The sequence below is a fragment of the Prunus persica genome, chromosome G4 (genome assembly GCF_000346465.2).
Source record: "Prunus persica cultivar Lovell chromosome G4, Prunus_persica_NCBIv2, whole genome shotgun sequence".
NCBI lineage: Eukaryota > Viridiplantae > Streptophyta > Magnoliopsida > Rosales > Rosaceae > Prunus > Prunus persica.
Window position 1 is genome coordinate 5,471,112 of NC_034012.1, and position 15,549 is coordinate 5,486,660.

The window sequence follows — 15,549 nt, forward strand, 5'->3', positions numbered from 1 at the left end:
CACATGCTTTTCCAAAGTATACAAACAAGCAGTGTAATTAAGTAATCAGATTTATTATCAACTAAATCTTTTCATCACCAATAAAAGGGGTAGAGTATGGTAGTGATGTTATATAATTGCCTTTTAAAAATAAAAAATAAAAACTTTAAGAATACTTAACAATTATAATTAATTACAGTGAAGTAATGTCACCAAGATTTTCTCTTGATTACAGTTGGAAGATCCTGCCTGGAGCTTGACATGAACAAATCAAAGGATTGTCACGGTGACACTGACCCTTTCATCGAATATTTTTTTTTCAAGTAATTATATTTCTTTTTCTTTGGCCATTATGACATTGACCTTGAAATGTCTTCATCTTAGTCATTCATCCAAAGTCATATATAAAAACACGTATGATATATAATAATCATGAAAAATAATTAGCAGAAATTGAAACTCTCCCATTGCTTGAAAGAACCTTTTTTAGTCCAGACATCCCATGTTTAGTGATCACATGGTGGGGAGATTTTTTATTGGAAGATATAATATCATTGAGAGCGAGTCCCTTGATGCTTAAGCAAATCTTTTGCGTCTAATAATGCCCCATTATCCACTAATTCAAAGTGATTAGGGGACCATTAGGTAATCAAACCGACACCATAATATATACAAATAATAATCTCTAGTGTTAAGATGCGATAAGATTCCCATGCATGTCTCTTCTTGTTGACATGTACTTTTGTGGCATCTCTCCTTGACAGACATTCTCCTCCATATAAAACCAAATTGATATGACAAACATTCAAAGATGGAGTGATTGTAAAAATTTTGGAGATTAAGTTTACTGTCTGGGAAATATGATGACGTGTTATAACGATCTTATATAATATATTTTTTTCAATCTTAAACAGTGAGAAGCTAATTAGCTAGTTAGTGGGATATAGCTTGTTGATTGTATGCACGTGCAATGGATACGATAAATTAAAACGTCATAGTTAGAGCATGTGAAGAAGAAAAATAAAAAATAAAAAAAATTGGGTGGTGAAGGGGACAAGTAGGAATATCTGTAATCATGAATTTGGCCTTAATCACACTTTATGAACTACAACTTTAATATTATGCTCTTTCTTTGGAGGTTACAAAACAAAGCATGGGAGATATCTTGGTAAATGGCATGATGAGTTTGACTTTGGAGAAATTTGCATTGCTCAGTGGACCTATATACTGCTTCCAAAAAGAAATTCCACAATTGAGGCTCTGTATCTTTGATCCAGTATATAAAGAAAAGTATATTTATGTATAATTATAGATTAATTAATTATATGGTGTGTTTTGAAGCATGTTGAAGACCCAAATGGAGTGGGAAGGCAAATGGGGTTGAAGAAGATTGGACATGCGAGAAAGAATTTTGTTGAACACGAGGGCCCCAAAGGACCTTTAATGCCATGCGGTGCCTAGCAAACAAACAAAAGCATGAGGCAACAAGCAAATCATGCTCTTGTCACCAGAGCACAAGATAGTGTGGAGAAATGACTTAACACATCTTGAAAAAGCCGTTTTATTTAAGTTTTTGGCTTCAAACATCACCTCCTTTCTTTTGTCCCCTTGGAAACCCATGAGCCAAGCTCCATCATGTTGTTTCACTTCATTAAGCCATGCAGCACAAAAGGTTCATTGGCCTCAACTATCATGGACTGTCTCGCAAAAGGAGGGAGAAGAGCCAAGGACCTCATTCTCCTATGACTTAGTAATAAGCCTGAAGCATTGGGCAAGTGGTTACGAACATTTACCTATGCACCCGAGGTCCTAGGTTCGATTCCCAACTCTCCCAATATCGCTTGTATAAAGAAAATAATAGTAAGCCTGAAGGCCATGACCCTTAAGGCAGTGATCTGCAACCGCAGGCCTGAGCTTTCAGTATCGGTGGTAGAGGCAAAGCACGGCTTATAATTGGCTTCATCGACCATCAGGCCCATCAGTTTCCTCCTTTGTCCCCTAGGAATCCCATGAACCCCATCATGGGGTCTCAGTTCATTATGCCATGTAGCACAAAAGGCTTCTCATAGACACACCCCCACACACCAAACATGCTCAGAAAAGTGAGAGGGATAAGATCCCAGGACCCCATTAGACTTCAATTGAAAAAAAAGAATCTATCTTGAGTTTAATATTTATTCAATAGCCATTCATCTAAGAAAATAATGGGAATCAGCTACAAGACTAAAGTTGTAAATTGTAATGTAACCTTGCATTCATATTTGTAAAATTACATGAGACGAATATCAAAATTCCAAGGAATTTAGACCTTGGACTTCACATGTAATCTAACCAAGAAAAAAATGATGAATTTCAAATATGTGAATGATATTCTCAAGTACAGCTGTACATTTTGCAACCTATTTTCTAGAGGCAGGGTTTAGTAGCTCTCTGGAAACTCAATGCTTTGTTTCAAATATGTGACTAATCCTCTTTACCTGTGCACCGCTTGCTTTCATGATTTGCTGGTTTCACTTTTCTGTTTCTTCGGATTTATAGTTGTTTCTTTGTGTGGGCTTCTGGTACAGAAAAAAGGTGACCACAGTTAATCCACTGATGGCAAGGAGCTAAAAGTAATACCTGATGCATTGCATATGTGCAACACATTTTTGACCTTTGAAAACCTTTGCATGTCTTTTTGGCAGGAAAGAACACTTCTGGAAAAGTAAAGAAACATCATGTTTATGCCAACTATGGGAAGGATTAGTGTTCCAAGAATGATGGGTGCTGGGAGAGAGAGCAGCATTGTAATGTGAACAAGTTAGCCAAGGGGAAGGAAATTGGTGTCATTTTCGACCCCTTAATAGCAAGCCAAAAAGAATATAAATTCGCTTTAAAAACAGTATTAAATTTTGCAACCACCATATGCATTGTAAATTTCATAAGATACTGAAGAAAATTTCATACAATGAACCCTCAAAACTTTACTTATAGATCAACTGAAACAAGAACCCATCTCCAGAAAATCTGGAAATTTTACTTTACAAGAATATCCCTGGTTCCTAAGACTTAAGAAAGCATAAATCCATATCAACAGCATAATACCAAGAAGCATTAGTTGTTTCTGCAAGCCTATTGTTGTCTGCATTTTTAGACATAGATTCATGCCAAATGCATGAAAAACCAGGACCACAAGTGAATGGAACAGTCTAGGAACAGAAAAGACAATTAGCCACCCTGATGCAAAAATACATATACACATGCTATACATAGAAAAGATAAACTCACAGAGACATATAAACAAGTACAACTCACAAACATCATGTTGTGACCCAAAATGAAGCAATATTGAGCCTTGTTGCCTCAACTAACCTTTTTATTGGACCCTTTCTCGAATTGATCCCAATACATGCCCTTATCTCTTCAAGACTCATAATATCACCAAGGTTGTATTTTAATAGATTGCAACTTTCCATAAATGCAGCAGATTCGGCCAGTGTCAAATCCTTCACCTTATCTCTGATACATTCCATAAGAACAAATGCTGCACAAATCCTCAGAGAGGAAATACAAGTGAGAAAATTCTAAGCTGCCAAACATAGAAACTCAAATAAAAAAGTCCAAAAATTGACTAGCTATTACTAACTTCAAATTTGATAAATGCCCTGCAGGTGTAACATTAAAGAGCATACAAATCAGGTAGGAGGGAGGAATTCCAACACCTTGTTGGGATAGTGAGGCCATCCCAAATCCAGAACCGGAAAACATCCCCCTCACCCACCCACCAAACCCCGTCCCAATTTGACTAGGATTTGAGGTATACAACCAAACCTTCCCAATTGAAACAAACAAAGTCACATCTAATAAACAAGAATGTTTTCTTTTCCTCTACTAATTTCAGCATTGTAAAAGCATAAAAATATTAAATATCATGAAGAGGACCATTGAAAAAGAAGGAAGGGCAATCCAAGCTGCAAATCTCAAAGCCACAACTCCAAGAAAGTAGCGCAAGCAGACAAAACCTTGAACAAAGAGAGATGCAAATGAGATCAATGTCTTGAGGTTGAGATGGAAATTTCTGTATAAGTGTTCAAAAGATGTTCATATTCAAGTGGGAGAGAGAGCGAGAGAGGAAAAGCCCTATTTTGGTGTAGTAAAAGAAATGAAAGTATACTTTGGTAAATAAACTAAACGGGTCAGGTTCAGATATTCAGTTTTCTAGTCTGAAAAAAACATACCTTAAACCTGAACACTCATTCGTTTATCTGTTTCAATCCCAAACCCATCCCACTTTGAAATCAAACTATACAAGTATGCTTGCAACCCTATAAATGTAGATACAGCAATGGATGATAAGAGGATCTCATAACAATAACTATCAATACATGGGGTGTGCATGTGCGCTTTAATGGAATTAGGCTTCACTAGTGGCAAGGGACTACGCTAGGAAGACATATTTTATATGCATTTGCAGCCTAATGACAGACCTCGAATCTCAAGCATATTCTGAACTGCATCAAAGTCCAATCCCCTTGTTGTGCATCAAAGTCCAGAATGTAATACACACAGAGCTATGCGTATATACAGCTTAGATATAAAGCCAAATTCAAAGTTAGATAGCTAAGATTCTCGAAAAACTTTAAAGTTTGGTACAACACCCAACCATAAGTCCTCAACACATAACAGAACACAGATAAACCTATCATTCTATCAACAATGGCAGAAAATAAGAGAACGAGAGACGCTCATACATACCAAGAGCTCGAAGCATCTTGAGATCAAAATTGTTGGCTAGTTCCTCATGCCCAATCATTCTTGCACGTTGAAGAACAATGCTTTTTAGGCTAATCAACATGTCCTGCGATAATATGTGTGTTTACTTCCAATTTCCGACATCAATAAGCATAAAACCGCTGATTTTTTACGTAAAAAATTCAACCTTTATGCAGAATTTGATATGACCCATCACAAACAACAAACTAAATCAATAAATTAAGTTGCTTCAATGGTGAAAGAAAACTTACAAGCTCGGACTCGGAGAGGGAGCAAAGCCAACTCACATCTTCAAGCCTGTTCTGCCCTAAAATCCCTTCCATCTTCAGAAAAAAATTGATTTTACTTTCTGGGTACTGCCGTGGCTTCTCAGACGCAGCCGCAGGCGTCGCCGCCGCCGCCGTCGAACCGCTTAAGCTGAGCTAGCCAGAACAGTCTGAGCTTCTCGCAGTCGAGCCGCTTCAGAAACGCTTCTGGGTCTGACACTTGTTGGTGGTTGTAGAGATTCCGAGGATGAATGAGGCCCGGGTAGGCTGAGTGATTCCGGGGGTCGGGGTAGGAGAGGAGTTGTGGCTGGGGGCTGGGGGCTGGGGGCGGGGGCTGGGAGGGAAAGTGGGGGCCTTATTATTATTATTTTTTTTGGCCATGTTATTTTATTATTTTATGTTATAACATAACTTATAACCTACATTCAAGTTTCGACAGCCCAAAACCACAATCCATTCCACAGTATACATCTAGCCCACAAACCACAATCCAATTTTAAAAACTTGGCTCCTGTAATTTGTAACTTTTGTTGTTTTTTTTAATATATAATTTGTTTTAGTATTTGATATATGATTTGTTTAAGTATTTGACAGTCATTGAACCACACTTATACAAAAAATTAAAAAAAACACCCTTAGCTTAATAACCATGATCTTGGCAAAGCCAAATCCATTGTGTTCTTGCAATTCTTATGTACTTTTCATGGCAAACAAAAAGAAATATTTGATATTTGATCACAGTCAATCAATGTAAGAAGCCAACTTCACTTTTATATAACTGAGAATTCTAGACAGACAATGCTTACAAGTTTAATGAATTAAAGAATAAAGAACTAGACTTTTTACCCCTTCAAGAGGATGAAGAAAGCAAATGTAGTTATTGTTGTCACTAGGCTGGGCTGCTTGTCAGTGACTTAAATATTGGACTGCTTGTCACTGATCTATATATCAACTGTTTCTTCTGGTGCAAGTGTTCTTTTAGAAAACGGATTCTTGCATCAACCCTAGCAGAAAATCCAATCTGAGTCATCTTAATGGAGTTGCTTCTTTCCCTTTCCCACATTTGATTGTCTGCAACATCTTTCCTGAAATACTTCATCTCTTGGATCACATGATCATCAAGTGGATAGAACGACCGTTGGATGATGATGTGGATGAAGTAGGGAAGAAGAGAAACAACTACAACAAACAATGTGACTGTCCAGTACAATGGTGCAGGGCCAAGAGCTTCGATTAGAACCCGAAATCCTCGTTGTGAGTAGGCAGGAGGGAGTGCACCGTATATCAACAAGAACACATACCAGATCAAGATGCTACCCCATATGAAAAGATGTTGGATCCAAGTGAAGTGGTTGATGATGAGAGCAATCTGGCAATTGACGGTCCAGATTATGCAGGTGTATGTCATTGCACCAAGGTGTGTGATGTCTGCAACAGCACCATTCTTCTGAAATGCTTTAGGGGAGAGAGTGTATATGTTTGAAAGGAATATGACTAGAGAAGCAACCACGCCATTTAATATCCAACCAAGAATGCGCTTCCAAGTGAAATATATGTTCTTCTGTCCTTGTTGATAAAGAGCTGGAAACTGTTCCATTTAGAGAAAAATAAAATCCATCAAGAATCTTATCCAGAATTTATGTAGAGTGAATCTGTCAGCTCCAATATGGTACTAATCAGTAAAAAAAGAGTTGATATATGTTATGATTGTTATGTATACAGCAGTTGTTTACAAGAATCTTATGTGTTTTCTTATTTATGTGTGTGGTTTTAGTCTAATTTGTTTACCTGGAGGCACACTTCTGATGAAACATCTTGCTCAAGCACTCCCAATGATATAACAGGCAAAGACGTCAAAATCACATTGAATAGGGCCATATACCAGTCATCATATAAGACCTCCCCTGCAAACCTTGTGTATAATTCATAGTAGAACAGCGTGAGCCCAAAAGCGATGTTCTTGTACACGAAGTACAGAATCTGGACAGAGAAAAGGGTTTAGTCTAACATCATAGATCCAGATTACCATATAAAAATATATTGTCTATTGATTTAAGTATGATGGAAGAGTTTACCATTTTTGAGATCCTCTTGTAACACCAGTGTCCATGAACTATAAGTAATCGCCCCAAGAAGTGGAATTGAGGCAATGAGATGTCACTGGCCATCACTGCCTGCAGGTGGTGTTCCAGGAAAATGTTTAGCTATGATTGGAAGTGCAATCTATGCATCTTTTATTTAATTCTATATTGTTTTAGCTGAACATGTTACGATAGTCTATAGATTTGATACTTGACAGTTGGATACAGTCAATGTAGAATGAAATTGTGATGGCTAATGTTGAATTTAGAAAGTAGACATAGTTTGGATGCCATGGCAAGAAACGTTTTTTCGAGTAGAAACAAGGACTTGATAAAAATAAGCATCTGAAACCAAGCCTAAAGCAAAGTCAAGATGAACCAAGAAAGGTTCCCCAGAAATAGGCCAAAAGTCATATGTGAAGCTTACCTGCATTCCTTCCATGCCACTGATTCCTACTCCAATATCAGCTTCTTGAATCATGCCAACATCATTTGCCCCATCTCCAATGGCCAAGGTTGTTCTGCCTGTGTGTTCCTTTACCAATCGTGTAATCTGAATCGCCACATTTGTGTGATTAACTCGCATTTGATGAAATGAAAAGAATGAATATGCATAGCCATTGGACTCAACATGAATAGGATGCAGGAAATGACCTACCAAAGCCTTCTGTTTTGGAGAGACCCGGCAGCATATAACAGAAGCACAATTAACAGCCAACGGTAAGAACTGGTCCTTCACATCACTTCTCAGAGCAATTTCAAGAGCTTTTCCATCTACTACCAAAGCCAAGGGTGCATCTTCATTCCCTTCTTCAGACTTCACTTTGTGAAAACTTTCAAGTTGGTTTAAAATGTCTTTTTTCATCGCCTGGAAACTAGAAAAAAGAAAATATGTGAAATTGTGAATACCAACTCAACTTCTATAAAAGATGATGTTTAAAAACTGTGGACAACCTGCAAACTGCAATAGTCTGTTTCAAACTCAAATTCAATTTATCCCTATAAAACATCTAAACTAAAATGTTAGTTTCTTGGGAAACAAGTTAAAAATGCCACTGCAAAATAGATCTGACTTGTGTGCCATTGTTGTGATGCATTTGATAAGAAACTAGAATCTGGCATTCATACAAGTCCCCTGGGGTATGGATGATAATTGGGAGTTTCCGAAATTTAGTATCTTTTCCATTGTTTCCTCAGTATTAGATGACCAAATTCAAATGCAAGCTTTCTAATATTACTGCTCTCTGAAGTGAATTTCCACCTTCAGTTGGTTAGTAGTTGCAGTTTCTCTGCCCAAACTTAGATGAAATTGTTTCATATCCTGCCGAAGTAAGCTGCAAGCAAACCTGCCAATTGGAAGTAGGAAAAGGAAAACAAAAGAAAATCTGTTTAGCTTCTTTTTTGGAAGATTTAAGACTTAGAAGTGACCAAGTAAATGATTGTCAAAAGCTTTACCCAATATTTATTGCAGTTTCCTTCTTGTCACCAGTGAGCAGCCATATTTTTATCCCTGCTTGGGCAAGTTTATCTATGCATTCTGGAACCTGACATAAACAAGAAAGTATCAACTATGAGAAAGATCATGTTCACATTCAAATGCCACACAAGTCCACCTTACGTATGCAGCCCATCCAGTATTTCAGTCAAAGAGAGATAACTAACCCCTTTTTGTAACTTGTCTTCAACAGCAGCAACCCCTAGTAAAATTAGATCCTTTTCAATCATTTCAGATGCTTTCTCTAGTATTTCTTCCCTTTCAGGACCTATTGTGGTCTTGGCCACCTTAAATATTGAGTTCCATTGTTCATACTCAGTAACCTCAAGTTTCCGGTAGGCAAAGGCCAGAGTTCGGAATCCATCTTCTGCATAATTTGAAAGGTGTAGAGTTGTTGCCTGTTGGTATGTCCTTCCATTTTCTGCAAGCCTGTCAAAGATAATGCTGACAACCACAAGTAATATTATTAAGTTAGTTGGTGGAATAGTATTGAGATTTTCCAACTTAGAACAAAAAGACTGATACTTAGGAATGTAAGACACCATTAACAAAAAAGGGAAAAAAGAAAAAGAAGGTGCAGGCATCAGTAGATGAATTGTTAAAGAAGAAAACACATCAGTAGATGAATTGTTAAAGAAGAAAACATACTTATCTGCACCTTTGCAGAGTAGAAAGATTTGACCCTCTTCGTTGCTTACTATAACAGACATCCTCTTCCGAGCGCTACAGAACTCTAAAAGGTTCAAAAGTTTGTACTTCCTGAAAATAACCATCACATCATGCTTGGCCATGCTACCATAAAGAACTTATAAGGAAGTATAGTCTTAACCAGAAAAAAATCAATTATAGGACTTACCGCTCAACCTCATTTCCAGTGGAAGGATCAAACTCCCTAAGAAACATAACAGACTGACTTCTTTGAAAAAACTGAAATCCAAATTCTTGTGCAGCAATTAAAAAAGATACTTCTTCTGGTGACTCTGCCTCATACTTTAGCTTATGAGTTTGATCATCCTCCTCAACAGGTATGCCTGTGTGACATAGAGCCATGACTCTAAAGAACATTGTCACATCAGATAAGTTGGACCTATAAATCCACTTTTTGTTCAGAAGTCTATCATCCCTAAAGTTGAAACCCTTGATGACAGCTTCTTCCTCCACATAAGAGATTCTTGAATTTTCTGCACTCGAATTCTGCATATGTCTTTGTCCTCCTTGCACAGCTTTTTCAGTGCTAATGTCCCCCACTGAGAACTCAAACATTTCACCGCTTTGGCTTGCTGTTTCAAATTCATCAGTACTGAAACGATAAGACTCAACATCAACATTCATTCGCTTAGATGCTGCCCGGTCGATTTCATTTATATCACCCCCATATGAAATTCCAGCAATAGAGCATTTCCTAAATTCCATCTGGTTGCATGTCAAAGTTCCTGTTTTATCTGACAGAATCATCCCTACCTGACCGAGTTCCTCATTTAAATTTGATGTCCGGGTTTGAACTGACTTACGTGTAACTTCATCATACAATTCTATATCCTTGTTAATGAGCATGGCTTGTAAAACTTTGACCACCTCAATAGAGACATAGAGAGAAATGGGGATCAAGTAGCCATACAAAATAAGGGCCCTTATGAATTGTAGGAAACCAGATACCTCTGGCTTTGACGGGTTAAAGAATGGATCATCTTCGAGAGAAAGATACCACCACTTAACCATCTCAGACTTCAGAAACCGCGCAAAACCGGATGCAGTGACCAGTGAAATTAAGAGAAGCATTGTAAAGAGAAGGTAAATAACAAGATCCATCTTTCTTTCAATCCGACTACGCTTAGATGGTGATCTTGTTGAATTCCTTACTGCTTTTGTGTCAGGTCCACTGAAGATCACAACTCCATAAATATAATCCGTGTTCCGAAGTTTTGAATCTCTTAGAAGAAGTGTGGCAGGGCACAAGGGAAATGATACATTTTTCAACTCTAAATTCCCCACAAAGGTGTAAAGATGAGGATTTGGGTCCTCACAGCGGACGGTAGCGCTGAATAAACCAAATGCTTGATCATTGATCAAGCCAAGTGTGGCTTCTGAGCATCTTTTAACTTTCAGGTTAGTTTCTCCATCAAGGTTCATTGTCTCTACATAACATATGCCATCCTCATAGCTGGAAGATAGTAAGAGGAGATCACTGGGAAAATATTCATTCTTGTTAACCTTAACAACATCTCCTACAGAAAGCTGTTTCCATGATCTGTCAATAAATTTGCCATCTCCAACATGAGCCTTTACAGTTCTTGAGTTCACATTCAAATCCTTGAAGACAAAATAAATTGTTTCATCAATATTATATGAAGCAGAGACACATATTTGGAATTTCAGTGTCACAAGTAAACAATATAGCCCTTGCAATTTTGAAAAATCGAAAAATGATAGGTTCCTAGCAAAACAGAACAGGAAAGCTAAAGGGGTTCTTGATCATACTAAATTTTAAAGCAGGCAGGAGATTATGAAGTAGGGAGTTGATTTTGAAACGAAAAATTTAGGGCCCATTTGATAACCATTTCAATTTTGGTTTTTAGTTTTCATTTTTTGTGTTAGAGTATAGAGAAAAAAGAGGGAGAATGGAAGTGAGAATGAAAGTGGAGATGGGATTGAGAGGGAAGATGAGAAAGGAGAATGGGAGGGAGGAGTGACAAAAGTGAAAACCAAAACTAAAAACTGAAATCTATTTGAAATTGTTTTCACTTTTGTTTCTCCTCCCTCTCATCCTCCCCTCTCATCCATCCTCACTCCATTCTCACTCTCAGTTTCCTCTATACTCTAGTACAAAAAATGAAAACAAAAAACTAAAATTGAAATGGTTATCAAACGGGCCCTTAGTTGACATCTTTACAATTTTGCAATCATAACTAGTCTCCTTCTGCAATGGGAAAATGGGAGCTAAAATTTTCAAGAAACATGAATACAAGATAACATATGGGAAGAAAAGAAAACTAAAAATTTGTTTGTTTTACCTGCAAGAATCTGTGCCAATCCTCCACTGCCTCTTTAATCATACTAACCCCCACCACAAAGACTAAAGGGGCAATCAAACTTGTTGGAGTAAAAGGAGCCAAAGAAGTGATGGATAACACAGCTGCTAACAGAAAATAAAGATTGGCAACCCTCCGAAACTGCTCGAAAAGTGCTTTTGGAAGAAAAGTCACAACATTGTACTTAGTTGTGGAAACATAGTTCTTGGGATACTTGTAAGGTTTAGCCTTGTGTTGCAGAGGCTCATTGCAGAAAACCACCCGCGAAAATCCTGGCTGACCAAGAAGCTGCTGGCTAGGATCATGCTCAGCAGTGACAGGCCTCAAGCATGCAAAAGAATACAGTTTGCTCCATCTGATCTTCCTCTTTGTTCTTCCAGATGACCCTGTCATTTTCTGACCAATAAATGAATTTGAGAGCTTCACTCTTTTACATTTGCAGACCAACTTCTCTTCAACTATAAGAAAATGTGAGTGAAGCTGGAGCTTCTGTCCCTTCCACTCATCAAACAGACTTTCATAACAGAACCAGCACTGTTGGTTATAACATTGGCCTTCATCATAGGAAACATCAAAATCCAAATAAACAATGCTACAAGAGAATTGTCTTTTTCTCTTTCGCTTTCTCTAGCTTTTAAAAGGCGGTCTTCCAATGCTGAGATTTGCAGTTTCTTGGATCAACCAAGTAGATAGAAGCAGGCCTTCCATTAGCCGTACCATACACTAACAACAATTCCCTTTCCTGCACCTAAGAAGTATCACCCTTTGTTTGCACCTTTGAGATATCCGAAAATACATAAAACATAATATATAATTTCCATTGCCGAATTGCCTCTAGATTTGGGAATTGAATCAAATTATATATAATTTCCATTCAAAGTTGAAGTAAACTAGACTTGAAATATAAGCTGAACATGTCCATATTCCTCTCATCATTTAAGTAATCTCTGATTACAATAACATTATCTGCGTGGTATGTGCAAAGATTAAACTAAGGCAATCAATTTGTTTTCACTCAATCGTGTAAAAAATGCCTCTAGATACGTGAGAAAAGGACTAACAATACAAGTCAAACAACCCATTAAGTTTCTTGAATGAATATCATTATTTAAAAAAAACAACTAATTCCTCATTTATATGACCTTCTTCTCTGTGTATTATAATAATAATGTTAGTATTGCTTTGGATTCAATTAAAGTATAAGGCACCGTCCGAAGCTAATTGCTCTCTCTTATGGAATTTCATAATCAGTTCTTCAGTCCCCCTCCCTCCTGCATCAGATTGGAAATTTGGAGGGACATGGTGTAATTTTCATTTAGTAGACAAATAAACCCTCCTTGTTAATGTACACACCTTTTAGAACTTTGCACATTAGGGACGGGGAATGGATCGAACTCGGGTGCACGGGGATGGACACACTGACCAACTAGTCTAATCCACATCTTATCTGTTTTTCTTTCAAGCATAGGACATGGCTTTATTTGCAATTGCATTGTGCTTGCAAAATACCAAAATACCACACAGCATAAATGACCACGAATGCAACAGGTACATACATATTTAAATGGATATCCAATTACCCAGATGCCTCTGGTTCTGATGTTTACATCAATTTAATTACAACTGAAATTATACCACTTAACTGAAATCTTTTGAGGATAATCCAACTATAATTATAATTAGCTCAAGGGAGCTGAACGCTCTAGCAAGAAATGTCACAACATTATTTTATCCATTATCATGTGATTGTGAATCAATCAGTTCGTGAAGAATTATAGAAAAAGCAATTGACCACCAAGCACTGGTCTATACAGCTAAGCTATTCAATTATATGTTTAAAGAGAAAGCTCTGGATGATTGGAACCCATCGTCATCAATGACTATTAATTTCACTGGCTAACGTGCCCAGCCCAGTAGAAAATGATCTTGCCTTACAATTGCCGAGACTCTTATTGGCCTTTGGCATTGATATACCATAATTGAATTGCAGAATTATAATATATACTTGATAGGACCAAAAAGTTCATAAATCACGTCGAGCCAAACTAGAATATATGAGCATCAATTATATAAATTTATAAGATTCGGTGCTGTGTTCGAAAATAAAATTTGCATTCAAACAAACCCTAAGGGTCCCAAACAGATCAAACCAAACCTCGTGAAGAAAGACAAAGGGTGCAACAGAGGATTGAGCCATGAACTACCTAAGAGCTAAAAAGGTTGGTCATGTTTAATGATGCTTTTTTCTCTTATGATTTCAGAAACATAGTTGAGTTTGCTGGATGTTCTTAGTCTCTTTAGGAGAGTCATGTAGGTTTGGGGAAATTACAGCGGTTGAGAGGGGTTATAGAAAAGTTATTTTCGAGAATGACTCTCTCTAGATATCGTTCTGGCTCAGGTCACTGAGGAAGTTTTACTCATGTCTGCCATATTGTTATTGGGATGGCTCATTTTACAATTTGTGTCATTTGTACTATTATTCCTATTTATCTAATAAAATTTGATCGCCTTTTTATCTAAAAATAATAATATCTTGTAGGTGTTACCTTCAATCCAGGGTAAACATCACAATATGACTCATCCTCCTTAGAGCACTTCCACTCATTTGCCATGACAAAGGGCAATGGCAAGGCAAGGGCTGTTACTATTCGCGTGAATAGTGACAGCCCTTGCAAAAGGCTTGTGGTGTTTCCACCCATTGCCATGGCAACCTAAGGGCAACCACTATTCACATGAGATATGAGGAGATGAATTTGTATAAAGTTTTGGTGTGGGAAGTAAAAAATATGACTAAGTTTTTATTTAAAAAAAATTCTAAAAATTTTTAGTATTTTTTTAGATTTTTTAAAAAAATTTCGTTGTTGACATCAGCAAACCCAGACAACAGCCTAGGCTATTCTTGCCTTTGGGCAAGGCCAGGCTTGTGGAGTCCACCAACTACCCTGGCTGAATTTGCCCGCTGGAAACACTTTTTAGGCCTAGGCCCCCCTTTCCCGAACAAGGGGTTGCCCGTTGGAACTGCTCTTAGGGTAGGTTGGTAGCAATAGCATTTCCTTCCCGGCAGATGACCATACTCACGAAGATCTCGACAATTTGTGTGAAGTGTTGAGACCTTCGTGAGTATGGTCATTTGCAGGGAAGGAAATGCTATTGCTACCAATAGAAATGGAAGGATGCTCGACACATCATGCACTTGCGACAATTTGATGTCATATATATTCGCCTTTTGTTTTGTAGCCCAAAAAAATGGATTTTTTTTTTATTGCATCATTGGTTAGGTAATAAAAGAAAATATGTATGTTCTTTCACCATCTTGATTGTTAAAATTGATAAAGACACGTTTCATTTTTTTTTCTTTTTCATTAAGACTGCATTATTCAGGATTAAATGGAGTCATTGTGGAACATGAGAAAACCCTAATAAAAAAGTCTTAGCCGCTACCCTATTTGGGGGTTGGCGGCCTCCTAACCTACCTCCTCTCCTTTCCTTTTATCCCTTTTTTTCTCATTCCCTCCATTTTTCCTCAAAATTGTTAGTTTATTTTGTGATGTGGAAGCAGCCGCGGTGAAAAGATGTCGTTGCCATGATATAGTCACTGTATTTTGGCCCACAAGGAGTTGACTCCCTTCAACATAGTTTGGAGCTCTAAAGAGGGGAAGATGTATGGTTGCATTGGGAACTTTTATCTTCATTTTTCTTAAAATATGTATGAAATATTGGAATGTAATTTTACTCGCGGTGCGTAGAAGGATTACTAACCTACATTTGTAAGAAGAAATATGAACAGGAAATAAAGAACAAATGCAGGTGTGCCTTCTTAGTCATGTTCTCAAAGTTTTGCAATGCAGGGATTATTCAATCAATCCTAAACTACTCTTCAGTCATGTCGAACCAAGTTGCTCATGTATATATATAGTCCTGATCTCTTGGACTACAGGGGTCCAAGA

At 37.5% G+C, this 15,549-nt stretch overlaps 2 protein-coding genes across 3 annotated transcripts; both read right to left on the minus strand.

Annotated features, from left to right (window-relative positions):
- Window positions 2,204–5,338, minus strand: LOC18780818. Of its 2 annotated transcripts, none has more exons than XM_020561293.1 (4): window positions 4,983–5,338; window positions 4,714–4,816; window positions 3,331–3,502; window positions 2,204–2,534 (listed from the first exon to the last, which is right to left on the minus strand). In XM_020561293.1, the coding sequence occupies exons 1-4, from the start codon at window positions 5,052–5,054 to the stop codon at window positions 2,474–2,476; spliced, it is 408 nt and encodes a 135-aa protein (XP_020416882.1). In that variant the 5' UTR covers window positions 5,055–5,338; the 3' UTR covers window positions 2,204–2,473. The 2 variants fall into 2 exon arrangements, with proteins under 2 accessions (XP_020416882.1, XP_007214769.2); XM_007214707.2 differs by having other exon boundaries at window positions 2,204–2,537.
- On the minus strand, window positions 5,761–14,307 carry LOC18778156 (probable phospholipid-transporting ATPase 5). Its single transcript, XM_020561696.1, has 12 exons — window positions 14,149–14,307; window positions 11,585–12,136; window positions 9,430–10,883; window positions 9,222–9,332; window positions 8,741–9,017; window positions 8,534–8,622; window positions 8,340–8,424; window positions 7,737–7,946; window positions 7,566–7,631; window positions 7,073–7,171; window positions 6,786–6,977; window positions 5,761–6,585 (listed from the first exon to the last, which is right to left on the minus strand). Exons 1-12 carry the CDS (start codon window positions 14,305–14,307, stop codon window positions 5,887–5,889), a joined length of 3,993 nt encoding a protein of 1,330 aa, XP_020417285.1. The 3' UTR covers window positions 5,761–5,886.

Coding starts and splice junctions, on each gene's coding strand:
- LOC18780818 (XM_007214707.2), bottom strand. CDS start 5,054: ATGGAAGGGATTTTAGGGCAGAACAGGCTTGAAGATGTGAGTTGGCTT. Junction 3,503..4,713: donor CAAGATGCTTCGAGCTCTTG/GTATGTATGAGC, acceptor GGATTTGTGCAG/CATTTGTTCTTATGGAATGT. Junction 2,538..3,330: donor AGAAAGGGTCCAATAAAAAG/GTTAGTTGAGGC, acceptor TTTCTGTACCAG/AAGCCCACACAAAGAAACAA.
- LOC18778156 (XM_020561696.1), bottom strand. CDS start 14,307: ATGGCAATGGGTGGAAACACCACAAGCCTTTTGCAAGGGCTGTCACTA. Junction 10,884..11,584: donor ATTGGCACAGATTCTTGCAG/GTAAAACAAACA, acceptor TTTGTCTTCAAG/GATTTGAATGTGAACTCAAG. Junction 6,978..7,072: donor ACAAGAGGATCTCAAAAATG/GTAAACTCTTCC, acceptor TTCTCTGTCCAG/ATTCTGTACTTCGTGTACAA.